The sequence below is a fragment of the Taudactylus pleione genome, unplaced genomic scaffold, assembly GCF_031769625.1.
Source record: "Taudactylus pleione unplaced genomic scaffold, aTauple2 ptg000435l, whole genome shotgun sequence".
Lineage (NCBI taxonomy): Eukaryota > Metazoa > Chordata > Amphibia > Anura > Myobatrachidae > Taudactylus > Taudactylus pleione.
Genome location: NW_028284837.1, coordinates 2,752,905 through 2,780,885, shown reverse-complemented (window position 1 = coordinate 2,780,885; position 27,981 = coordinate 2,752,905). Strand labels below are relative to the sequence as shown.

The 27,981-nt window shown below is 45.5% G+C and overlaps 1 protein-coding gene across 1 annotated transcript; it reads left to right on the top strand.

Annotated features, from left to right (window-relative positions):
- On the top strand, window positions 1-27,716 carry LOC148505900 (extracellular calcium-sensing receptor-like). The gene is made up of 6 exons (XM_088447618.1): window positions 1-156; window positions 9,722-10,013; window positions 18,718-19,536; window positions 26,278-26,505; window positions 26,603-26,726; window positions 26,812-27,716. Exons 1-6 carry the CDS (start codon window positions 50-52, stop codon window positions 27,714-27,716), a joined length of 2,475 nt encoding a protein of 824 aa, XP_088303744.1. The 5' UTR covers window positions 1-49.
- The last annotated feature ends 265 nt before the right edge of the window (window positions 27,717-27,981 follow it).

The following is a 27,981-nucleotide window of genomic DNA, read 5'->3' as shown; positions in this document are numbered from 1 at the left end:
ATGCACTGATAAGAGATGTGGACTGGGAGCCTCCCACCTTTCCGGTGTCATGGAAGCTGGAGATATCCTGATCGGGGCCCTGCTACCGTTCCACATCGACAAACTCTTCCAGAGATTCATGTTCACAGAAGCCCCTACGCAGGAGGCCTGCACCATGTAAGACATCTTGTATATTATATCGTCACCACCCATATACAATATTGTAAATGTATTTCTATGGTGCACTACAATAAAAAGACAGCAAGTAACTGTGCACCTGGACAAACCATGCTGCAATACAAGGGGGGGGGGGCAAATACATTTATTAGGTTTGCATGCAGGGTCAATTCTGGCTGCTTTTATATGTAGCCCACAAAAGCTGGACAGTTTTATTTTTACCGTGCATTGCAGTTTAGATACCCAGGGCCAAATGTAATAGAGTCCGAGTTTACAAAATGTGCAAGTATAGCGCTATACTCGCACATTTTTAAAACACCCTATGTAATAGGGAGGGAGAACATGCAACTTTGCATGTTTCTTACACCTCCATAACTTGCATCCAGTTGTTTTGCCTTTGTGAGGATACAACTCAGGCAATGTAATAGACTTCGAGTCTTTGACTCACACACTATTACTGACCTAAAACTCATAAAATAAAAGACCTGCTTCAGGCTAGTGATTATAGCCTGAGCAGGTCCGAGTTACATGCACAGATCACTGAGATCCATGCATGCTTCTGTGTAAAAATCCTATAGAAGTTTAAAAACAGTAAAAAAAACATGCGGCGGTCCTCCTCTAAAACCAGCACCAGGCTTTTCAGAGATAGTCCTGGTTGTAAAAATACAGGAAAAAAAAGACATAGGGGTCCCCCGTATTTTCATCAACCAGCTCAGTGAGCCGGTGCCAGTTATGGAAATGGTGGACAAAATGAGTAGGGGTCCCCCCGTATTTTCCACAAGCAGCACCAGACTCTTTCTAGTGGGGGTGTAATGTCACAGCCGTCGGACCCTTTCACTGGGTTCCCCAACCAAAGCATTCATCAACGGACCACTAGTCAGCCCAGGCTCTGGATCCCTGGCGAGTTAGGATTCACCCCAGTATTTCACCTCCTGTGCCTCCTTTATTAATTATAATCATAGGTAACTGAAGTTGACTGTGACTGCAAAGTATTTCACCTCCTGTGCCTCCTTTATTAATTATAATCATAGGTAACTAGCTTATTCTTTACTGAATCCTTATGCTATAGTTTCTAATGCCTTATGATTTGAAATCTTTAAATTGTATTAAGATTTCTCTCAGTCTATTGACTAAATTGAATGCTTGATTTATTTGTAGCCTTAGATGTATGGTATGTGGTCATTGTTGACTTAAGCCATTTTTATTGCTAGCTTTCTCTGGCTGGCCAATTGGGGGTTTTCATTAATTAGTGTCCACACTTGCTTGCATCCCTGTTTAAGTGTCAGTAGTTTGGCTGGTATAGCCTTGGCTGGGTGCAGCTTTTCTAAGTGCAGTGTTTTTAAGTGCATAACTAGCGTTAGACCTGCCTTCAACCGAGGAGCAACAGAAGGAGAAAAGGTCCATCAAGCAACAAACCTCAACAATCTAAAGACTGAGACTATAACTGGACTCCCTGTACAATCACGGCAAGAACACTTCTATTGCTATTAATAATGCTGGCCTTCTGATTCTCGCTTACAATTCAATGCTTATCCTACTTTTTCCCATGTCAGTTTACATCTATCTACTTTGAAACACTGTCCTTTATCCCAGCTCTCTTGCCTAGCCTCACATCCTCTATCTGCTTACAATCTGCATCATTTTTCAAATTCTGCACACATTAGAACCCCACTTTTAATACTCCCTAGAACAGTCTTGTTAATCTGCGTACATATTGATACACTGTTTTTTGATACATCACTGTTTTTTTCACTTGCATTCCTACAAATCTCTTGCACTCATATCTCATTTACATTTCCAAATTTCATTCCTCTTGTTTACTTATAAACACCATGACAAGGTTTTCGTCAACTCCCTCCTTCACTCAGTCTCTACCTAATCCTCTATTCTGCCCCCTGCTTCCACCTTTATCCTTTCCCCCTTATCTCGTCCACCTCCTCCTCCCCTTCTCCCCCCTCCTCTGTCTGCCTACTCTTCACTCCTCACCCATTACTCTACTTTCTTCCTGTTCTACCCCCCCTCTGTCCTACTACCCCACCACCAAACCCTCCTCCTACACTCCTCTCCCTGTCACTTCACCCCACTGCCATCCACATCTCCCTCCCTGCCCACCTCCTATAGGTTTCCTTTCTAGTTCAGGTGCCCGCACCATCACTAAACTCGCTTCATATCGGTCCCCCAAATTAAGCTTACCTCCACGATACAGCAACCCGGATAATCTTATTCACATCTCCCCCACAAATGCTATCTCTCTATCCTGTGCCCTCTGGAATGCCAGGTCAGTCTGTAATAAACTGGTCCCCACCCATGACCTTTTTATCTCCAACTCTCTGAATCTCCTAGCCATCACTGAAACTTGGATCTCACCCTCTGACACCACTTCTCCTGCTGCTCTATCCACTTCTCACACACCCCCCGGCCTGGGGGTCGCCATGGTGGTGGTGTTGGGGTCCTTCTATCCACCAGTTACTCCTACCAGCTAATACCCTCTGAACCATCCCTTACATTCCCTACATTTGAGGTTCATGCTATACGCCTCTTCCAACCAGTAAACCTCAGAGTAGCTGTCATTTACAGTCCCCCTGGCTCTCCCTCCAAATTCCTTGACAACTTTGCTTCCTGGCTCCCTCACTTTCTCTCCTCAGATCTTCCCTCCATTATCCTAGGTGATTTTAATATTCCTATTGACATTCCCACAGAATCCTCTGCAGCTAAACTCCTTACCATCACCTCTTCATTTGGTCTCGCCCAATGGATCTCCTCACCCTCCCATGTGAGTGGGCACTCACTTGACCTGGTCTTTACGCACCATTGGGATATTTCTGATTACTCCAATTGCCCATTCCCCCTCTCTGACCATCACCTTCTCTCTTTTAACCTATTCCTCTCTCCTTCCCCTCCTCTAACTCCTAAGGCTACCATTACTAAGTGTAATATTGAGGCTATTGACACTGTTGCTTTTTCCTCCCTGCTGGACTCTCTTCTCCCCCCTATCATTTCTCTCTCCTGTCCTGAACAAGCTACTTCCCTGTACAATTCCTCCCTTACTTATGCTCTTGATTCTGTTGCTCCAGCAATAACCACTCACCCTCGCAGATCCACACCACAACCCTGGCATTCCAAATGCACCAGATACCTACAAAAGTGTTCAAGAATTGCAGAGCGTCAGTGGAGAAAGTCACGCTCTAAGGCTGACTTCCTCCATTTCAAATTTATTCTCTCTTCCTACAGTGCTGCCCTGTCTCTCTCCAAACAAACATATTTCAAGAACCTCATCTCCTCCCAGTCCTCAAACCCCCGGCATCTCTTTGCCATTTTCAACTCCCTACTCTGCCCTTCCCCTCCTTGCCTTCCCTCCTCGCTCTCTGCCCTTGACTTTTCCACCTACTTTACATCTAAAATTGACTCCATACGTGAGGACATCATATCTCATCAGACCCTCAGCACTCCTCCCCCTTCTTGCCCTTACCACCCCTCTCCTTCTGTCTCACCAACTCTGACATCCTTCTCCCCTGCTTCTGGAGAGGCAGTCATGGCCCTCATCCGGTCCTCCCCTCCTTCCACCTCCCCTCTTGACCCTATCCCTTCCCGTTTCCTTTCCCACCTGTCTCCTTCTGCCTGTTCCCATCTGGCTCACCTCCTTAATCTATCCCTATCATCTAGCACTGTCCCTTCTGCATTCAAACATGCTCTTGTCTCCCCCATTCTTAAAAAACCTACCCTTGATCCTAACATACTTTCCCACTATCGACCCATCTCTCTTCTCCCTTTTGCTTCCAAACTCCTTGAGCGTATTGTCTACAACCGCCTTACCACCTTTCTTTCCTCCCACTCCCTCCTTGACTCATTTCAATCTGGCTTCCGATCTCTCCACTCTACTGAAACTGCCCTCACGAAAGTCAGCAATGACCTCCTTGCTGCCAAATCCAAGGGCCACTACTCTCTGCTCATTCTCCTTGACCTCTCTGCTGCATTTGACACTGTCGACCACCCTCTCCTCCTGCAAATCCTTTACTCTCTCGGTCTACGTGACACTGCCCTCTCCTGGCTTTCCTCCTACCTCTCTGATCGTTCCTTCACTGTGTCCTCTCATGACTCCTCTTCCCCTCCACTTCCACAACAGTAGGAGTTCCCCAAGGTTCTGTTCTTGGACCTCTCCTTTTCTACCTATATACATCCTCTTTAGGTGAACTCATTAACTCCTTTGACCTCCAATATCATCTGTATGCAAATGATACTCAAATTTACCTTTCCACCCCTGAGCTCACCCCTGAGCTCCTTACCCATATCTCCAACTGTCTCTCTGCTGTCTCTTCGTGGATGTCCCAGCATTTTCTTAAACTTAACATGTCTAAGACTGAGCTGATCATCTTCCCACCCTCTTCCACTACATCACTTTCCACAATTTCATTATCTATTGATGGCACAACTATCTCCTCTAGCCCCAAAGTGCGCTGTCTTGGAGTTATCCTAGACTCCTCCCTCTCCTTTAAACCGCACATTCAGCACCTCTCGCAGTCCTGCCGTTTTCACCTAAAAAATATCTCCAGGATTAGACCCTTCCTCACCCAGGATGCCACTAAAACCCTCATCCACTCACTGGTCATATCCAGATTGGACTACTGTAACCTTCTCCTAGCTGCCCTCCCAGACTCTCACCTCTCTCCACTACAATCTGTTCTCAATGCTGCTGCTCGGCTCATCTTCCTCTCCAGACGTTCTACATCTGCTTCCCCTCTCCTTCAAGCCCTACACTGGCTCCCCTTCCCCTTCAGATGCCAATTTAAGGTTCTTACATTCGCCTACAAAGCCCTCACCAAATCCTCTCCCGCATACATTTCTGACCTTCTCTCTCTTCACACTCCCGCCCGCCCACTTCGCTCAACTAATGCATGCCGCCTCTCTTGCCAACTGATTACTTCCTCCCACTCCTGCATCCGAGATTTTGCCCATGCTGCTCCCTACCTTTGGAATGCTCTCCCTCTCCCCATCAGACTCTCCACCTCTCTACAAATCTTCAAACGGGCTCTCAAGACCCACTACTTCATCAAGGCCTTCCAGCACTCATCCTAACCCACCTCATGCTCTTTCCTTCCTATCTTCCCCTTCTGTGTCACGCCTGTCTGTCTGCCCCTCCCCTTCTGTGTCACGCCTGTCTGTCTGCCCCTCCCCTTAGAATGTAAGCTCTCATGAGCAGGGACCTCTTCCCTCATGTGCTTCTCTTTACATTTTCTTCTACTCTCTACTCCCCATAGGGCACCTAACACGTGACTGCCAACTCCCGGCAGCTTATTGTGAGTGCTTTAATCACTATTTCAGCAATGTATATAATTTGTGTCCTTGTCCTGCACTGTAATGTACTGTAAGTTACTTGTTTCTTGTTCACTTATTAGTTCTATGTACTATGTAAGGCGCTGCGGAACACTTGTGGCACCATATAAATAAAGGATAATAATAATAATAATAATAATAATAATAATAAAGGGGTTCCCCCTCTCCAGGGCACCCCAGGTCAGTTCCCCAAATATTTTCACAACCAGGACTGACTTATTTTTATTACAGTTTACTACTTTTTTTTTAACACAGAAGCCTTCACGGATCTCACTGATCAGCACATGCCTCTGTCGCACCTTGTAATGAAAGTCGCATTACAAGGTGTGAGTTTTCCTGCAGTTTTAACCTTCTGAATGTGTGAGAAGGTCTGAGTTTTTTCCACACAAAAAACTCGCACCCTATTACATTTTGCTCCTACTATCTTGAGTTTTACTGTTATACTGGCTCTAAATGGATTCTTACAGAAAGGAATTTTGTATTAGTAACTTTGTTTTGTTCTCCAATGAAATGCTCAGTACGGACTCCATTGTCGTTTTTTTTATATTTAATATTGGGATGGCATAACGGTGGGTTTTGTTATGATCGAAATGAATAGTTACACGTGACCAAAATGAGTGAGTACTAATTAACACACTTTATTTACAAACAACAAACAATTAACATACAAAGTATACAGTATACTCAACTTTTGTCTATATATTCAGATGACACTGGTAATTCATCATCTTCAACATAAAATGTAATTCATCTTCATCTTCTCTGGGGAGCCCTCATTTCAATAACGCCCAGGAAGTTCAATTTACATTGTAGGTACTCTACTGCAGTCTCAGGTCCATGCACGAGCCAAGTAGCCTTTGTCTAGCTCTTGATTTATATACCATAGTATGGGTGTTGGCTTTCCGGATATTAAACACAAATTAGTTACAACCTGGGTATCAAGCACTGATTGGTACAGCATAGCATGGACCATTCTCATCTCTTGCACATGCTCTGTAAGCACTAAGATATACTCAGACAAAGAAATACAGTTATGACGTCCTAGAATGCCTGGAGATAAACTCTCAAAGCCCTTTGTGTAGAATATGGACATCATTGTCAGTAACCAATAATGCTTAGTGTCTCTACACATCTTATAATGGTCATTCTATTGGAATGTGGCTGTCTACAACTAACACCATATAAGGTCTGAATGGCTCATTATACATCTACTAATAACAGGTACAAGTTGGGCCTCTCAATTTATGGCTTGTCTGACCTGTAAAGGTGATCTGACCAGACTACAACTGCATGAATACAATATATCACCTCAATGGGGCCTAGCACAGGTGGTGTGGTACAACTTATATGCCTATGTAAAAATTTATTATTTAACTCACTGGTTACAGGGATACCTACTGCAGATGTCACCTAAAAGATTGTAACTTTTTCATATAGTGAGGTCTGTAACTGCTTACATATGATAGATATTTAATTTGAGTGTATATTTTACTGTTCGTGTTTTTTCATTAAATATACTTTTATTCCTTACCTAGCGCTCTTTTGGATAGTTACTATTATATTATTTATGTAATTATATAGTAATTTATCCTCTATTGTAGTATACAGTATATTTTTGTGGTGGTGGTAAAGTAGGACTGACCCCCCGATTAGGAGCAGCAGGCGAGGGACTACACAATTATTTAAGTTCACTCATTGTTGTACCTGAATTTTATATAGAAGAGTGTTTTATATATATTGTCTCCTATCTGATGAGTGTTGGATTGATGTGGAGGATGAGGTGCGCTCTGGCGCTGCCTCAATCCATAAGCGAGCAGACAGGCTGATCCGGCGACCTCTGAAACCTGCCGGAGGGCAGCCAGCAGGACAAATGCTAACATGCGGCTACTGCGCACGTCCTGCGTTTCTGCACGTCTTTCTCCCTGGTGTCCATACCAAGTGGATGGAACCCTGAGACTCTTCTATAGTTACTACCTGTATCAACATCAGCATCCTAGGCTGCCACTGTACATTATACTACCATCGCTTTATTAGGGGGCATTAACGCTACAACACGCCAGCGTCCATTATACCCAGGCGTCCGGTGCACTGTAATGCTTAGCAACACCTCCAGGCTGCTTTTACTCTATTGCAACTATACCTGTTATATTATTTGCTACCTGCTGTTTCTACCAAGTTCAATAAACCTATGCACTTAAAGTTATATATCATGTGTGGGCTAACTGCCACCAGCACCTAACAACTGAGCACTGTATACTATCACATCTGGCCAAGTGTATCACCAGCCTGGTTTACCAAGCTATCTGCGACAAACAATTATCCACCATTGTCTGCTGTATACTCATGTGCAACACATTACGGGCTATGGTTTATAGAAGTGGAGATGTTTCCCATAGCAACCGATCAGATACTACTTATCATTTTTATAGCAACTTCTAGAAGATAATAGCTAGAATCTGATTGGTTGCTATTGGTTGCTATATCCACTTCTATAAATCCGCACATTAGTAAATATACTCCTACATCTCAAACGGGATGTAGTTAAATTGGCGACTATTGGGATGCCGGCTGACGAAATCCCAGCGCCGGAATTCCGAACCACGGACACGACACCGGCGGTATCCTGACATGAGGGGAGATGCCAATGTCAGGATCCCAACAGCCGGCATCCCGATGGTAAGTACAGCGGGCACCTATAGCCTTTAACCATGTGGGGAGAAGGGTTAGGTTTAGGCACCCTGGGAGGTTTAGCATTAGGCTGCAGGAGGGGGGAGGTTAGGGTTAGGCTACGGACAGGAGGGGTTAGGGTTAGGCACCACCGGGTGGGTTAGGGTTAGGCCCTATAGGGAGGGTTAGGTTTAGGCACTAACGGGGAGGGTTAGGGTGCGGGGTGCGGGGTAGGTAGAGGTAGGGTTAGGGGGCAGAACAGGAGGGTTAGGGTTAGGGAGTGAAGGAGGGAAGGTTAGGATACTTACGTGTGTCCCCTGTTGGGATTCTCAGCATCCCGAGTGACGTGCTCCCATCCCATGCTGTGAGGCAGTATTGTTAACCATTGCACCATCTGTGCTGCATCAATTATTCATAAAAGATCACACTATACATATATATATGTCTCTGAGGAGTCTTGTAACTGGTAACCATTTAAACATTTACAGTAATAAGGGTCATGTTAGTGCATACCTCCCAACATATTAAGATATGAAGGAGGGACAGGTCGCGTGCCGTGTGACTGAAAAGGGGGCGTGGTTTGCACAAAAAGGGTGGATTCTATTGAAAATGGGGCGGAGCCTCACTGCTTCCCCTGTTTTCATCACTTTGGGGGCGTGCCCAGCACTCCCCAGGCAGTCCATACAGAAGAGAATGCACATGCGCACGGTATCTGTTCTCCTCCAGCACACCCGCAGAGCAGCGGTGTGTGCTCTCCCCAACTCCCCCCCCCACCACGGGACACTGCGGCCCGTGGGTGGGACAGCGGGACAGTTGGGAGGTATAATAGTATGAAGTAATTTCCAAAATCCTAAATGATTAAGAGTAAGCTCGGTTACCCCACCAAGTAATGTGAGATAACACATAACTAGCTAGAAATACTCCCCGTTGTAACAGTTTTATTTAATATTACATAGAACAATGTTTTCTTAAAAGGGTGAATTAGTTGTTTCTTTAGTGTTACCTGAGGGAAAGAAATTAGGGCTATTGAAGGGGATGCAGTCGGCATGTCAGCAGTCGCAATGTCCACTTTCAAAAGGATGACATCATATTGAATGGCACAATGTCGACATGTGTAAAGTGTCGACGCCCAACATGTTGACACCTTCAAAATGTTAACACAGTTAAAATGTCAACATATGAAATGTCGACATCGCCAACATGTCGACAATAGAAATTTTAAGGTTAAAGATTAGAGTAAGGGTTAGGTTTAAGGTTGGGGTAATAGGTAAAATTGGGTGTCTATATTACGTAGCTGTCGACATACATATTGGCTGTCAACATTTTGAACATGTCTGCATTTTGCCTGTTGACATTATGGTGTCTAGATAATGACTGTCGACATTGTGATCTTTGACAAAACATAGCACAGCCCATGGAAGCTAATGAGGCACCAACAGGTAAATATAGTAAAAATAATGTGCTATTGGGAAATTGAAAGAAAGTAGAAAAATTATATAATTTACTGCAAAACGTCTTCTTCTAGAACATGAACTTCACTCCCAGGTTTTCCCTTCTCATTGTCCAGGTTTCTGTTTGATATGTACCAGCAGTTCCAGGCCATGAGGTTTGCCATAGCGGAGATCAATGGACGGCCAGACCTTCTTCCTAACTCTACGTTGGGTTTTATTGCCTTTGACTCCTGTGCTGCTATGAGGAGAGAACTGGAGGGATCTCTGCGGATGCTGACGGGTCAGAACCAGTCAATACCCAATTATCGGTGCCAGGAGAAGCCGCCTTTGGCCGCTGTCCTGGGACACACAATGTCGTCGTCCTCCATTCTTATGGCTCATTTGCTGGGATTGTACAGACATCCACAGGTGGGTTAGGATTCTTATCATACGTCCCATGCCCCATGTCTTTGTAACTGATAGAAATGTGCTGTAATGACAGAATTATGTTGGCTGAGCTACCGGTTTACTATGTCTCTGTTGGACTGATCATATGAGCAGTCAGGGTTAGCTCAAGAGAGAAGGTAAGGAGTGTATATACAATGGCTGCAGGGTGTGTGGTGCACACGGGCCCCCAGGTCCAGGGGGGGGCCACACTGCACACCCTGCACCCATATTATCTAATACTTACAGGTGTCTCAGCACTGCTGAAAATGCCGGAAAATGGCCATCGCAGCCAATTCCCCAGTGTTTTGCGCATGTGCAGTGAGGAAATTGCTGCATAACTAGTGGTTGCGACATTTCCCAGGTGATCTGCACATGCTCAGTAGACTCTGGGCACACTGTAGTGCCCAGAGTCTTCTGATGCTGTGGTGGCTGGCCAGCCATGTCAGTCGGCTGCCTGCCGTTGGGGAGAGAGGAGGGGGCCCCGGAAGGGGAATGCACACGGTCCCCCTCTTCTCTTAAGATGCCCCTGGAGGAGGTGGTTGGTGTGCAGCATCCATACAGCCCACCCACTGTAAGGGATCGGTATGAAATACCTCTGGACCTATGTACGGCGGTTCAAATCCTGAGGCAGCAAGCCCGGCACCAGTGAAGATCCCAACTGCACTAAAGGTAAGTACTAGGGGTGTGCACCGGCCACTTTTCCTGTTTTGGTTTTGGATCTGGATCTTTCTTCGTGTTTTGGATCTGGATTGGTTTTGCCAAAACCACCCTTCCGTGTTTTGGGTTCTGGGTTTTGTGTTTTGGATCTGTATTTTTTTTTAAAGAAGCATAAAAACAGCTAAAATCACAGAATTTGTGTGTTTTTCTGCTCCTATGCTATTATTAACCTCAATAACCTTAATTTCCACTCATTTCCAGTCTATTCTGAACACCTCACACCTCACAATAGTGTTTTTATATCCAAAAGGTTGCACCGAGGTAGCTGGATGACTATGCTAAGAGATACGAGTGGGCGGCACAAACACGTGGTCCATCTAGGAGTGACACTGCAGTGGCAGACAGGATGGCAGTTTGAAAAACTAGGCCCCAAACTGTACATAATTCAAAGAAAAAAAAGAGGTGCACGATGGAATTGTCCTCCCACCCACCCTTATGTTGTATAAACAGGACATGCACACTTTAACAAACCAAACATTTCAGCGCCAGGGTCTGCCACACGACTGTGGCTGAAATGATTGGTTCGTTTGGGCCCCCACAAAACAAGCTGGCAATTAATCTGTCCCTGCACAAACTGGCTCTACGGAGGCAAGATGTCATCCTCATCCTCCGATTCCTCACCCTCTTCAGTGTTGTGTACATCCTCATCCTCACAGAGTATTAATTCGTCCCCGCTGGAATCCACAACCACAGGTCCCTCTGTACGTTCTGCAGGCTGGTCTCCCTGGAAGAGTTGATAATTCATTTTATGAACATCATCTTCTCCACATTTTGTGGAAGCAACCTCCTACGCCTTTTGCTGACAAGGGCCCTCATTCAGAGCCACTCGCTAGAGGCAGTACGCTCGTTCCGAGCGATGTTCGCACATCTGCGCATGCATACGGATCGTTATACGCATGCGCGAACCAGTCAGTGCGGCCGAAATTCATGTGCTCGCAAAATAGCGAATGCCTGATAATTTGAGTGACAGGATGAGGCGTATGTGGGTGGTAACAGGGGAAGGTGCTTGAAAACGGGGAGTGGAAATCAGAACGCAGGCGTGCTTAAAGGTCAAAACGGGCATTTTATGGGTGTGCATATTTAAAACAGCAGCGTCATTGACCACGTCACTGGGTTTTTTTTAAGCCAGAACTGTTCGCAAAATTGTGGTAGCAAAAACCAACCACAAGAATAGCGAGCAGTTCATACGCTGGTCATGACTTATGACACAGGCGCACGCTTGGCGCTGCTACTGTGTTGCTGCATGTGCTGCTACATCGCACACAAGTCGCAAACACATAAAAAAAATATTTTTTATTTTTTGGAGCACTTTGAGGGTTACACCACCCTTTAACAGACAGACGCACGCTTGTCGCTGCTGCTTTGAGGATGCAAGTGCGGCTACAGCCCACACAATTCACAAAGACAGAAAAAAAAAGAATATTTTTATTGTTTGTGGAGCGCACTTTGAGGGTTACACCACCCTTTAACAGACAGACGCACGCTTGTCGTTGCTGCTTTAAGGATGCGGGTGCGGCTACAGCCCACACATTTCACAAAGACAGAAAAAAAAGAAGAATATTTTTATTAGGGATGTGCGCCGGACCATTTTTGCCGGATTTGGATTTGGATTTGGTTCTAATTCGTCGTCCGGCTTTGGATTTGGATTTGGATTTGCCAAACTGCGGTGACTGGCTTTGGATTTGGATTTGGATTTGGATTTTTTTACAAAAATTGACAAAAAAAGCTAAAATCACATAAATTGGTCTTTTTTTTCTTCCTAGAGTATTATTAACCTCAATAACATTAATTTCCAGTCAATTTAGACCATATCACAGCTTATAATATTGTTTTCAACATTATTGGCCAAAGGTTGCAGTGAGCTGACTGGTTACTAAGCAACAAAGCAGCGGCACAACGACACAGACACCACAGTATAAAGCACATCTATGACACATTGCCACACAGCAGTGGCAGAAATGAAAAGTAGTGCACCCACCCAGTGGGGTACGGCCAGCAGAGTCACAGTACTTGTTTACAAAGTGGGCTACGGCCCTAGGAGTCACAGTGCACAATCTTATTAGCATTACACCGCACATAGGGCCTGATTCACATTACACCATAAAGTAGTGTCTCTTATTTATGTTACGACACACAGTAGTGCCCCTTTTACACAATGCCCACAGTAGTGACCCTTTTACACAATGCCCACAGTAGCGGTGTCCCTTACACAATGTCCCCCAGCAGTGGTGCCCCCTATGCAGTCCCCTTAGTAGTACGGTCCACTATGCAGTGCCCCCAGTTGTATGCTGCCCAGTAGTATGCCCCCCATTAGCAGGCCCCCCCAGTAGTATGTCCCCCATTAGCAGGCCCCCCCAGTAGTATGCCCCCCATTAGCATGCCACCCAGTAGTATGCCCCCCCAGTAGTATGGCTCCCCCAGTAGTAGGCTGCCCCAGTATCAGGCCCCCCCAGTAGTAGGCTGCTCCAGTAGTAGCCCCCCCTGTAGTATGGCCCCCCCCCTGTAGTATGGCCCCCCCTGTAGTAGGCCCCCCCAGTAGTATGGCCCCCCCAGTAGCAGGCCCCTCAGTAGTATGGCCCCCCCAGTAGCAGACCCCCCCCAGTAGTATAGCCCCCCCCCAGTAGCAGGCCCCTCTGTAGTATGGCCCCCCCAGTAGTATAGCCCTGCCCAGTAGCAGACCCCCCCCAGTAGTGCAGACCCCCCCAGTAGTATAGCCCCCCCCCAGTAGCAGGCCCCTCTGTAGTATGGCCCCCAATAGTGCAGATCCCCCCCAGTAGTATGGCCCCCCCAGTAGCAGACCCCCCCCAGTAGTATAGCCCCCCCCAGTAGCAGGCCCCTCTGTAGTATGGCCCCCCCAGTAGTATTGCCTCCCCCAGTAGCAGACCCCCCCCCAGTAGTGCAGACCCCCCCCAGTAGTATAGCCCCCCCAGTAGCAGGCCCCTCTGTAGTATGGCCCCCCCAGTAGTATAGCCCCCCCCCAGTAGCAGACCCCCCCAGTAGTGCAGACCCCCCCCCCAGTAGCGCCCCCGGACCTTTGACAAGTAAAAAAATAAAAAAAATAAAACTTACCTGTATCCCCGCTCCCGCGCCGTCCGCTCTGTCACACGCTGAGGAAGGAGCCGGAAGACGGAGCTCATGTGTGAGCTCCAGCCGGCTCCCTCCGTGCAGCAGCCAATGAGAGTCTGTGTGACTCTCATTGGCTGCTGTAACAAACACACAGCTGCCGCTGGTGGCTGTGTGTCTGTGTCTGTGTAGGGCAGAGCGCTATCACTGCGCTCTGCCCTACACGCGAGGAGACCTGATGTCGGATTCTCTAGTGAGAATCCGACATCAGGCGGCCGCCGTTCGGCCCCGAACGGGGATCCGAGTCAGGCGGTGAACACCCGAACAGGGTTCGGGTGGACTCGGATCCCCAATGTTCGGAGCGGTTCGGATTCCACAGAATCCGAACCGCTCATCTCTAATTTTTATTGTTTGTGGAGCACACTTTGAGGGTTACACCACCCTTTAACAGACAGACGCACGCTTGTCGCTGCTGCTTTGAGGATGCAAGTGCGGTTACAGCCCACACAATTCACAAAGACAGAAAAAAAAGAATATTTTTATTGTTTGTGGAGCGCACTTTGAGGGTTACACCACCCTTTAACAGACAGACGCACGCTTGTCGCTGCTGCTTTGAGGATGCAGGTGGAATCTAGACGGGATTTGGAACCAGGGACACACTACCTCCATCAATTGTCTAAATCCCACTGCACTAATGGCGGATACCGGACCCACGTCTAACACCAACATAGCAGTCAAGGCCTCAGTTATACGTTTTGCTTCAGGATGACTGCTGTCGTACTTCATCCTCTTCGCTAGGGACTGTTGGAGGGTCAATTGTTTAGTAAAAGTGGTGGTGTTCCTACTTCCTCTCTGGGATGATGAACAACTCCCAGCAGCAGCAACAGCACTAGGAGGAAGTGGTTCTTGATCTTTCCCTATTTTATTTTTATCAGAGAAAGTTTGGTCCTCCATTTATGTTATATTGATATATACGTGCGGCTAAAGCGCACACAAACACAGAAAATATTTTTTTATTTTTGCTGGAGAGTAGTGCACTTTGTGGGTTACACCACCCTTTAAGAAATGAGCCAGCCGGCTCTTTACTTATGGGACACAGGCGCACGCTTGGCGCTGCTCCTTTGTTGATGCACATGCAGCCACAGTGCACACAATTCACAAACACAGAAAATATTTTTTTTTTTGGTTTGGACTGGAGTGCACTTTGCGGGTTACAGCACCCTTTAACGGTCAAGCCAGCCGGCCCTTTACTTATGACACAGGCGCACGCTTGGCACTACTTTGTTGATGCACGTGCGGCTACTGCGCACACAATTCACAAACACAGAAAATATTTTTTTATTTGGTTTGGACTGGAGTGTACTTTGGGGGTTACAGCACCCTTTAACGGTCAAGCCAGCCGGCCCTTTACTTATGACACAGGCGCACGCTTGGCATTACTTTGTTGATGCACGTGCGGCTACTGCGCACACAATTCACAAACACAGAAAATATTTTGTTATTTGGTTTAGAGTGTACTTTGGGGGTTACAGCACCCTTTAATGGTCAAGCCAGCCAGCCCTTTACTTATGACACAGGCGCACGCTTGGCACTACTTTGTTGATGCACGTGCGGCTACTGCGCACACAATTCACAAACACAGAAAAAATATTTTGTTATTTGGTTTGGAGTGTACTTTGGGGGTTACAGCACCCTTTAACGGTCAAGTCAGCCGGCCCTTTACTTATGACACAGGCGCACGCTTGGCACTACTTTGTTGATGCACGTGCGGCTACTGCGCACACAATTCACAAACACAGAAAATATTTTTTTTTTGGTTTGGACTGGAGTGTACTTTAAGGGTTACAGCACCCTTTAACGGTCAAGCCAGCCGACCCTTTACTTATGACACAGGCGCACACTTGGCACTACTTTGTTGATGCACGTGCGGCTACTGCGCACACAATTCACAAACACAGAAAATATTTTTTTGGGGGGTTTGGACTGGAGTGTACTTTGGGGGTTACAGCACCCTTTAACGGTCAAGCCAGCCGGCCCTTTACTTATGACACAGGCGCACGCTTGGCACTACTTTGTTGATGCACGTGCGGCTACTGCGCACACAATTCACAAACACAGGAAAAATATATTTTTTTTAGCACTTGGGGGGAGCACCCCTGATGGACAGAGCTCCCCCTGGACAACACTACAGCACCCCTTTAGGACTGGGACACTGCACAGGACTTTGGAGTGGACACAGCCCCTATGGAGAACTGACTGCACAACACAGTCCAGCCAGCCCCTATGGAATTTGAAGTAGTGGACACAGCCCCTATTAACAACAGCAGCACAGCACAACACAGCCAGCCCCTATGGACTTTGAAATAGTGGACAGCAGCAGCACAGCGCAGCACAGCACAGCACAACACTACTCTGCACTACACTACACTACACTACACAGCCCAGCCAGCCCTAACTCCCACCCTCCCTCTTCACTGTCCACAGCTGAGTGAGAAAATGGCGCCGATGCGGGTACCTTATATAGGATCCAAAACCCGCGAGACCCGGAAGGCGGGATGATGACGTTTTGCCTCGATTTCAGATCCGAGTCAGGCGGGAAAAGTCGAGTCTCTCTCGGATCTGACTCGGATCGCGGGGGCTCGGGGGGGTTCGGATTTCAGAAATCCGAACCCGCTCACCCCTAGTAAGTACTAAATAACCTAACCCCCCCCTAACCCTCCTTTAGGGCTGCCAAACCCTAACCTCCCTCCCTAGTGCCTAACCCTAACCTCCCTCCCTAGTGCCTAACCCTAACCTCCCTACCTAGTGCCTAACCCTAACCCCCCTCCCTAGTGCCTAACCCTAACCTCCCTCCCTAGTGTCTAACCCTAACCTCCCTCCCTAGTGCCTAACCCTAACCCCCCTCCCTAGTGCCTAACCCTAACCTCCCTCCCTAGTGCCTAACCCTAACCTCCCTCCCTAGTGCCTAACCCTAACCTCCCTCCCTAGTGCCTAACCCTAACCTCCCTCCCTAGTGCCTAACCCTAACCTCTCTCCCTAGTGCCTAACCCTAACCTCCCTCCCTAGTGCCTAACCCTAACCTCCCTCCCTAGTGCCTAACCCTAACCTCCCTCCCTAGTGCCTAACCCTAACCTCCCTCCCCGCTGCCTAAACCTAACCCTCCCGGGGGTGCCTAACACTAACCTCCCCCCCTGGGGTTGCCTAACCCTCCCTTCCCCTAGCCTAACATTAACCCTCTAGGGGGGAGCCTAACCCCTAAGTCCCTTCCAGGAAGCATCTAACCTAACCTTCCCCCCTGCTGCTGTTTGCCCGTCCACCCCCCTGTCACCACCCCCAAAACAGCACTTCCTGTCACTCACTCTGCCGTGGGTCTGTGTATCCTCTCCATACGTAGTCCCGAGCGCAGTGGCTAGTTAACGCACTGCGATGCATACGCATGCGCAGTACGCAACAATAGACAAATTGCGTGCATATAAGCAACTGCGTTCCATGCTGAATCAGACCCTCTGTTATCACCCAGTTACATTTATTTAGTTGTATGGGTGGATGCAATCGGAGCACGCACAGAGCGATACACCTGGGACATCAATCAGAAATAATGGACCTGAGTTACAGTAGAGTTAGCCATAAGTACAGCTCTGCTTTACAAACGTGCACTTAGCCTTACTGCGGTGCAGGCGCTGTCTATAATTGCCCTGCGGTAGATAAACACATTTCTAGGACCACTTTTTCTATTGTAAAAAAAAAAACATTTAACACATTATGAGCAATATTCAATTTGAGCGGACCCGCGATACTTTTCCATCTCCCGGACTTTTCGCCTGTTTTGTAGGCGGAAAAGTATCGCGCGCGTGCACACTTTACCCCGTATTCAATTTGAAAGTACGCGAAAACGGGACCCGGCGAAACTCAAACAAGAGGAAAGTCCTGTCAGATTTGGGGAAATCAGCCTGACACCCCCCAAAAGATTCTCTGACATGGGGGTTAGCTATTGTACCCCCCGATTTGGCTTGCTGAAGGTATTTGGTGTTTTTAAATGGGCTCAGTAGTTGCTAAATAGCGTTTTTGTATACGTGGTGCAGAATAGTATTCAGGAGTTTTTTTTGCAGAAAATAAGTTATCCCAGCAAATTTGGGGTAAATGGGGGTCAACATATTTTAAAGTTAATAAAGTTAAGTTTAAAAAATTGTGAAAAATCCACCTGCCGCAAGCCCCTGCAATGAAAAAAAAACACCTGGGGCATACTTGGGGACCCCCCCCAGGGGCAAGTTCGCTAGTTTTTAACTTTGTCCCCCAACATTTTTTTTTTGCCCCCAAAATGAAAGTTATTTTTTGGGGTGTTCTTTACTATTTTTTTGACGCAGTTTACCTTTGGGGGACTGTCTAAAGGCTGCACAGGGGTTCCCGCAACGCTGCACCCCAAAACCCCAATTCTGCACTTTTTGCCACCTGCTATTCATAGGCAAAACTTTTTCGTCTATTACATTGCATTGACTTTCCGCCTAGGAGAAAAGTCTTTCAAATTTAATCCGGCGATACTTTTCTCCCTGGCAAAATGACATCATGGGTGAAAATTTTTCGCCGATTCCGGCTTTTTGCTCCAAAGTGAAAAAGTTCTAAAAAAGTGTCACATGTAGTAATGACAGACCATGTGTCTGTTCACTCTCATAATTGATATACAGTAGGCCTTAAATGAGGATAAACTAAGAAATGTTTTTAATTAAAAAATGAAAACAGTTATTTGACAAACAGGTTCATAGTATAGTGGAAGGAGCTTGGATTTTGGATTTTTGGTTTAACTTGGTCAATTTAAAGTTGACATATTTTGAATAAATAAAAGTTTGTAGACAACATATAAAAAACAAATTTAACTTATTTTGTACGGTATTTGCTAAATATTTTACAGATAAGTCATTTCTCTACTAGTTCCTTGCTGAGTGACCGCACACGATTCCCCTCCTTCTTCAGGACTGTTCCCAGTGATGCTTTTCAGTCGAGGGGTTTGGCCAAATTGATGCTGCATTTTACATGGACATGGGTGGGGCTGGTAGCACTCGGAAATGACTATGGACAGCAGGGAATTCAAGACATCAAGAAGGAGATCCTCAAGGCCGGAGCTTGTGTGGCCTTCACAAAGTTCATTGTGGCTGATGGTGTGAATCGCAATATCCCTTCCATTGCTAAAGTCATAAAGGAATCAAAGTCGAAGGTTGTGCTTGTTTTCGCTAATGACCTGTACTTTGCACTACTGCTGGATGAGATGTTGAGACAGAGAGTTACTGGAAAGGTCTTTGTGGCTAGTGAAGCTTGGTCTACTTCAAATTTGTTAAAGGTGGATAAATACTCTTCCATACTATCAGGTTCGATTGGCTTTGCCTTCTACAGCTCAACCCTCCCCGGGTTTGGAGAATATGTGAGACTCATCCATCCTCATTCTCTTATTAATTCAGAGAAAACCTTGAATGAGATATTCTGGGAAAAAAATTTTGGTTGTCAGTTCCCTAATCAAATGGTTAATTTGACCAAGTTGTGTACCGGATTTGAGGACCTCTCTAATGTTGACAATGTCTACACTGATGTATCCAGTTTAAGGGGTTCTTTTAGTATCTATACCTCTGTACAAGTCATTGGCAAATCACTTCATGACATGAACACCTGTTCGGAAGGAAGAGGACCTTTCCACAATGGGAGCTGTGCTAACTTACAGAGCTTCCAACCTTGGCAGGTGGTAATCATAAAGAAGCAAAGTTAGTTTTGTAAAGTCAATTGTGAAACTGATTAAAAGTTGTGTAAGATATTTTCAATAAAAAGTATGTTTTTACCAGATTTAAACACCAGGAACTGTGTCTAGTATAAAATAAATTACTACCTTTATAGGAATGCTAAACCTACATTAAAAATTAACCGCTTCATTGTGGAGGACATGTGGGGCTTGTCCTCATATATGCACCAACAGAGTGGAGGACGAGCCTCACTTGTCCTCTACAGTGGTGGGTATATCATCCCCCCCAAAAAGAAACTACCTTGTCCCCTACTGGTACAACTGACCTTTTGCGCACTATATGCAATCACTGATGCCAAATTCACAAGTGCACATGACCTGGCAGCACTGTGGGTTTTTGAAAACAAAAAGAATAAAAATGATCGACGGAGGGAATTTAATTCCCTCTTTCTCCCCCACCATATAACATAGAAAAGTGGGGTTCCCTCATTTAAAAGAGGTGGGTCCCCTCTTCCAAATAGTGTGCTCACATAAAAGCTATTATCTGGTGATCACACTGATCAGTAGACAGTAGTCCCCAGCAATACAGAAAAATAATGTAGTCCAGGCATTTTCATGCCATGTGCAGATTCTTTTTGGCAAAAATATATGCAGAGGTCCTGAGTCAGAGTTGGATGGAGTGCCGATGTCAGACACAAGGAAACAATGTTTTAAGTCTGCGTATGCGTCCAAGTCTCACTGCGCATTAATCCTGATGGATACCCCTGGGAGATGCAGAGCAAATTTGGACGCAGAGAGGTGGAATTTCAGTGGGCACTTCTGGGAGGTAACAGGGAAGCGGCTAGCAAGACACAGGTGTGTAGCGGTCAAGGACTGCAACATTTTGCACTGATTTTGGCTCCTGCTAAGAGTCCACCTCTGAATACTAAAATGACCACAGGCATATTCAGCATCTCCAGCTGCTGTGGAACTACACATTTAGCTTGCCTTAATAGGGATGTGTAGGGCTGCATGTTGAATACCCCTGCAGTATATAAACACTTGCACACGTAAGCTAAAATTTTGAATGGGATTGCAGAAGTCAACTGTGAGTAGTAATACATATACTAAAGGAGGACAAAAGGAAAGAAGGTGTAAAGGGCACCTCATATCTATACAGCATTTTCCAATCATAAAGAAAACATCACCTCTAATTACGAAGGAAAAATTTACTGCCGAAAACGTAAAATGCCAACATGCCATAAACCACACTCAACCCACTTACGGTGCATACACACAAGATGATATCTTTGAATGATATGAACGATAATTATATTGTTCAATGATATATCGTTCATATCATTCCGTGTGTATGTAATGACGACCAACAATGCGCACTCCCGCTGGACGATAACGATATCGTCCATCGTCCATGAGTGCAGGCCAACCTGGACAATATCGTTAATTTTCCATATGGGGGAACGATCGTTGGTCATTGATGATATCTTTGGCTTGTGGATGAACAGTATCGTTTATCCAGCACACCAGGAAATTCAAGGGAGATCGTTCAGCGATATCGTTTGCTGAACAGATCGTCCCGTGTGTACTCATTATTAGACTCACCTCAGGATTTGTCATTTCCGATAACAGTTATATCCCCAGCATTTATGAGAAGTCTTTCACAGAAATGAATGACCTCCTAAATGCTGGGGATATAACTTGCGGGGACAGCGACACTCTTATGTCACAAACACAGACTGTAGGCTCTTTACTCTGTGCTTTTCATTTCTATCATCAACATTTTAACTATGTAGATGGAATCGGTATGTTATACCGCTGGATTTCAGCTCGGCGGATGAAATACCGACGCCGGAAGGCCAGCATAAGGAGATACCAACAGGTTAAGTATAAAGGCTATCCCTAACCCTCCCTTAGGGGTGCCTAACCCTCCCTTAGGGGTGCCTAACCCCCCTAGTGCCTAACCCTAACCTCCCCCCCTAGTGCCTTACCCAACTTCCCCGGGGGTGCCTGACCATAACCACACGCCTTCCCTTACACTAACGGGGAGGGTGCCTAACCCTAAGTGCTCCCGGGAGACCCTAAACATAACCCTCCCCCATGCACTATCTGCTCCCGATGCCCGGCTTACCTACGATCGGTATGCCGGGCATCGGGATTTTGGGGCAGGGCTATTGATAGGCATCAGTATTTCGACGCCTTTAATTAGTCCCATGCTGGGATATCACTGTTGGGAAGCTGACAGTCAGCATTTCGACCATGTAGACATATCATACGTGTATGTCAATGTGACATCATAACATCGATGTCACATTGGTCAGTAGGTAGTCTGAGCAATATAGCATGGTGAAGGTCTGTGCAAATTGGCTGTAGCACACAAAAACCACCCCTAGGCAAACCAATTTTTTCCAATGATGATCTTGTTGGTCCTCTGCTCTTACCAGTCTGCTCTTCTCTATTGATTGACTAGTGCAGAGGTTCCAAACTTTTTTGAATCATGGAACCCTAGAGTAACAGCATTGTTTTCATGGCACCCCTAAGTCAAATGTTTGTTATTGAGAAATTCAGAAAAAATGTAGTAAAGTAGTAAAGTGAAGTAAATTGTGCTGACCTGTCATCCATAGGTTCAGTAATGTGGTTGTGGACAGATTTAAGCTTCTGTTTGTCCACATATTTATATTACATTGACCATAATTTGATTTGGTGCTGGACCACCAACCTGAGGCACCCCTGCAAGTGTCCTGAACTTATGAATGTTAGGCTTCTTATATGTCACTTTATATCATAAACATTTAAAATGAGAGAGAATATGTAATTTTTCTCTACTAATATATCTCTTCCCCTACAATACCCACCACATACCAATCACCACCCAATGATTCCCATATGTCAACCATAAAGAAAAAGAGTGCAAACACATCATCAGTCACAATGCATTATTCACTAGATAATTTGCATATATGAAAATGATTTAGCCCACAATGCACCACGACAGCAACTGATGCAATATCTGCATTCTTCCCTTTAAACTACCTCTGTGTAATGATGATGTTTTTAACGATTCCCAATGTGGGGAATTGGGTAAGACCCAAATGGGCTGCCTTTTTCTCTAAATTAATCTTTGGGAGAATGTGGTGACAGTGGGGTCAATCCAATCATGGAATAATGACTCGCGAGTGCGAGCCATTGTGACAACTTTGCTGCTGCATTCAAAATTGAGTGAGTTCAGTCTGAAAGAGGGCTATGAGATGCAATGCCTTTGCTTGCGTTTGAACACTGAGGGGCATATGTATCAAAGCTTGATGTGAGATAAAATTGTAAGATATACCGTATATCACCAACCAATCAGCTTCTAACTTACATTTTGTAGGTTGTGTTTAAGAAAGGATAGTTTGGAGCTGATTGGTTGGTGATATATATCTCACAATTTTATCTCACATCAAGCTTTGATACATATGCCCCTGAATCCCCTTTATAATGTAAGCTCTTACAAGCAGGGCCCTCTACCCTCTTGTGCTTTTCCTTACTTTACTTTCATCTACTTCTTACTCCCAACTAGGGCAACTAACACTTGGTTGCCCTTGCTCTGTTGCTTATTTGGGTGTTATGGTCACTAATGATGCAATGCATATTATCCATGTCCTTGTCCTGCATTGTATTGTATTGTATTGTACTGTACTGTTAGTTGCTGGTCCCCTATTTATTTATGTACTGTGTAAGGCACTGCGGAACACTTATGGCCCCATATAAATAAATGATGATAATAATGATAATAAGAATGGCAAAACCCACCCGATTTGCACCCTGGATTGCCCCTATGAGTGATGCTGTAAGTGCAAAAAAAGCATTTGTCATTACAATCATAATGCATTATAGGTAAGATAATTTGCATATATGCACATTATTTTGCCCACAGTGCATCTTGTTTGTTATTGATGTATTGTTTACACTCTTATCCTGCGTTGTTGAGATTAAGAAATTAATAAATGGTAATTTGCATATATATGTATTATAAATGAAAAATATATTAGAAAGCAAAATAAACACTGTAATCTCCCTATTTCTACTAGGGATGGCCATCAGAGGGGTGTCCATCAACGGCAGTCATGGACAGAGTGATGGCTCTTTTAGATTTTGTAAGCTGCAGAGCAGTAGTCATCAGGGGGCACTGCTGACTCTGAGTGAGATGCTGATAGCTCTACACAGGTTTGCCTGAGTCAGTGTGCACACCCAGAGCCCTGGCAATCGTGGCTCACTGTGACTGACTGAGAGAGGCTACAGAGGTGACTGTATTGATACACCAAACTTTTAGTGACTTGAATCATTTGAACATCTAAATGGTTCGAGTAATTGTGTCGAAACATTCACTCAGTAGCCATCTCTAATTGATGGTTACCATCGATGGGTCCATCGGTGGTTACCATTGATGGTACAGAAGACATCAATGGTTTGTTCCCCTCAATGGCCTCTGCTGCTGTAGGGAATGGTGGTCCATGGGCCAATCAAAAACAGGCACAGGGCTTTGCTTGCGAAGAGGGATGGGGGCTTAGCTCAGTTCCCTCCAGGAAAAAAATTGTCTCACACTCGTCCATCGATGGCAAAGAACCATTGGCTCTCTGCTTTCGATGGTAAAAGTATTCAACATCAGCTACAAAACCAACTAATATCAACACCTAATTTCTACAGGTGTGTGATTTAAACAACCACCAGTGTAATTTTAATGTTTTTAAATTCTCTCAATGTGGGGGCTAGGGTAAGATCCTTATGGGCTATCCTTATGGGCTATCCTCTCTCCAAGTCCAACTGAGGTTCTCTCCCCTGGATAATGGATTCTTCAGCTCTCCCCAGATGGAAAGCCTTGACCAACCTAGGGGTTACTGTGAGTTTTGTGGCAGAGGAAAGTTAGAATATCTTCCTGTCACCACAGCCATCCGCAATCTTCTCCCTTGCCCATCTAAAAATATGAAACATTGAAAAAAGGACATGTTTGCAGGAGTGTGTATATTCAGTTTGCAGGGTGCCATATCAGGATGGCAGTGTGCCCTGTGCTGCACTGCCACCCCTATCACTTCCCCCCTCCTCCCCCTGAATGCATACCTTTTCCTCTAGGGAGAGGGTTGAGGGTGGGGATCTTCATCAGCCTTGCTGCTGCGCTGCGCAGCACTGCAGGAGGTCTCTTCCTGCAGACCTCTGGAGCCGGGCAGTTCGTCTTCGGTGATGCTGAAAGGATTCCAACCTGTGCGTAGGCACCGGCCGCACTACCCTCCCTATGGCCCTATATATATAATATGGAACCCCCCTTAAAAATCCTTCATGTGCCCCTGGGTCAGGTGGAAATCTGAACAAGGTGGCCAGGTGGAAGTCTGAACAATGTGGCCAGGTGGAAATCTGAACAATGTGGCCAGGTAGGACTCTAAGCAATATGGCCAGGTATTATCTTTTCAGTGATACCAGGTGGGAGTATGAGCAATTTGTTCAGGTGGGAGTCAGTTCAATGTGACCATGTGAGTCAGTGAGATGGGTTTTTCGGTTTTACTTTGATATGTTCATATCTCATAAATGGCATCATATTGTCTATACCGGCTCTCACATGTTTTGGATAGATAAGATAAGATAAATCTGAAATAATCCAAACTTATGCTAATTTTGAAAAAAAAACTGATTCAAAACCAAACCGCTCATTTCTAGGTAGGAGACTAAGCAATATAGCCATGGGGCAGGCTGAGCAATATGGCACAGTGGGAATCTGTGCAATGCATCCAGGTTGTAGTCTGTATAATATGGCCAGGATGTAGTCTGTACCAAGGATGGACTAGGGCTCTAGATCAGCCCTGGCATTCTACTTTGCGCTCGTGCCATAGGCACGCTCGTGCAAAAGGGACATGGCCTTTCATCATAGGGGTGTGGTGAAATATCACTGCCGTGAGTCACAGGGACCTAGCCTTGCAGCACACCCCCATCTCTTAGCATCCTGGCTGAGTAGAGTGCCAGGAGGCGGAGCTGCTCAGCCATGGTTTCAAACTGGACCAGCTCATCAGACCATTGGCTCTTCTTGCCAAAAATGCCAGATGGCCGGTCCGACCAGGTGGAAATCTGAGCAATGTGACCAGGTGGGAGTCTGTACAATGTGGCCAGGTGGGAGTCTGAGCAATGTGGCCAGGTGGGAGTCTGAGCAATGTGGCCAGGTGGAAATCTGAGCAATGTGGCCAGGTGGGAGTCTGAGCAATGTGGCCAGGTGGGAGTCTGAACAATGTGGCCTGGTGGGAGTTTGTGTAATGTAGCTGGGTGGGAGTCTGAGCAATATGACCAGGCAGGAGTCTGAGTAAAGACCAGGTGGGAGTCAGTTCAATGTGACCATGTGGGAGTCAGTGCAATTTGTCCAAGTTGGAGTCTGCATTGTGGCCAGGTGGAAGACTGTGGAATATTGGACTTTGCTTTATGGCCAGGTGGTGCAATTTTGGACTTTGCTTTGTGGCGAGGTGGGACCCTGTGCAAAACAACAGGGAAAGTAATCTGGTTTTATAAAATAGTAAAATCAAGCAGGGTCTAATTTGCATTTATGTTTACTTGTTTGGCAACACACTGGAAGGTAATCCAGTCTGAAACTTAAAAGTCAAGTGTCCTATAATCTGAACGGTGTGCCAAAATAAAAAAAAACATGTAATTAATTCAAAGTGCAAGAGAAGACATAAATGAAATAATGGACATTTGCTTTAGAGGCTAATATTATATATTTTATCACTATAGCTGACATACTACATTCAGAATGTAGAAGTGGTGCTGAGTAATGGAAGAAAGGTTTTCTTTGATGAAAATGGGGATCTCCCAGCAATGTATGATATTGTTAACTGGCAACTGGGAGCTAATGGGCTAATGAAGACAGCCAAAGTGGGAAGTTATGACACAGCAGCCACCGATGGAAACATCTTCACCATTAATATAAGTGCCATCATATGGCCTTCTGGAACAGATCAGGTATATTATGGAAAGCCTAAAGGACAGCAGTCAACGGATTGTCGATAAAACTACTCTGAAACAAAAATCTTCCTGTTTAATGTTCATATTTCCAAAGGTCCCAGCATCTGTCTGTAGTGACAGTTGTCCTCCTGGTTTTAGAAGGGTCATTAGACGAGGAGAACCCATCTGTTGCTTCCAGTGTGTCCTGTGTCCCCATGGCGAAATCTCCAATAAAACAGGTGAGTGAAAACCAGTTTGTTCCAAACTATGAGTGGAAATGCTGATTGCTAATGTTCTGATTATCATTTAACATCTCTTACTCAGATTCAGATGACTGTTACAAATGTCCATGGAATCTGTGGCCCAATACTCAGAAGACCAAATGCATCCCAAAGCAAATTGAGTTCCTTTCATTTGAAGGATCATTAGGCACTTCCTTGACATCTACTGGTATCATCTCTTCCATGATCACAGTCTTCATCTTGTGCCTTTTCTTTCACTACAGGAGTTCTCCAATTGTTAAAGCAAATAACTACACTTTGAGTTGCCGCCTTCTGGTGTCTATATCCCTCTGCTTTCTGTGCTCTTTAAATTTTATTGGTTACCCACAGAAAGAGAAATGTCTTTTGAGGCAAACTGTATTTGGAATGGTCTTTACCATTTGCATCTCTATTATCTTGGCCAAAACTACCATGGTTGTATTAGCATTCATGGCTATCAAACCCAACAGCAGACTCAGGAGATGGACAAGTCCTAAGGTGTCCTACATGATAATCTTCCTGTGCTCATTTGTCCAATTTTTGATATGTGTTCTTTGGCTTACTCTCTCTCCTCCATTTCCAGAATACAATACTGTAACTGAACCTGGAATCATCATAGCTCAATGTAACGAGGGTTCTCCCTTTGCCTTTTGGTGCATGTTGGGATATCTTGGGTTGCTGTCATTGATCAGTTTCATTGTTGCTTTCTTGTCAAGGAGACTTCCAGACAGCTTCAATGAGGCCAAGTTCATCACGTTTAGCATGCTTGCCTTCCTAAGTGTCTGGTTGTCCTTCATTCCGGCCACTTTGAGCACTCGTGGCAAATACATTATAGCCATGGAAGTCTTTGCCATCTTATCTTCAAGTTGGGCCCTTGTGATCTGCATGTTTCTCCCTAAATGTTTCATCTTATTGTTCCAACCCAACATGAACCTCAAAGATAATCTACTGGGCAGAGGTAGAGAATGAATAAAATCAAAACTGAATAGACATTTGCATTTATTCCTCAGTGTTTACATTTTGTTGAGGAGACATTCACAGAAGCTACAATACAGATGGGCCAAGGTAGTTTGTTGCTCCATACACCATGTAGCACACCATGCATTTTGTGCCACACAGTATGCCTTGAGTTGCGCCACACAGAATATTTTGTAATGAAACGTAGCGTGGAAAAAGTCATAATGTGTGATACAACTTTTTGTCCACCAGGTGTCACTTTTCCTAAACTACACAG

What these genes read in the sequence shown, in the direction of transcription:
- LOC148505900 (XM_088447618.1), top strand. Translation starts at nt 50, where the DNA reads ATGGAAGCTGGAGATATCCTGATCGGGGCCCTGCTACCGTTCCACATC. An exon ending in GATTGTACAGACATCCACAG is followed by an intron (nt 10,014 to 18,717) that starts GTGGGTTAGGAT and finishes AATATTTTACAG; the next exon opens with ATAAGTCATTTCTCTACTAG. An exon ending in GGCCTTCTGGAACAGATCAG is followed by an intron (nt 26,506 to 26,602) that starts GTATATTATGGA and finishes ATATTTCCAAAG; the next exon opens with GTCCCAGCATCTGTCTGTAG.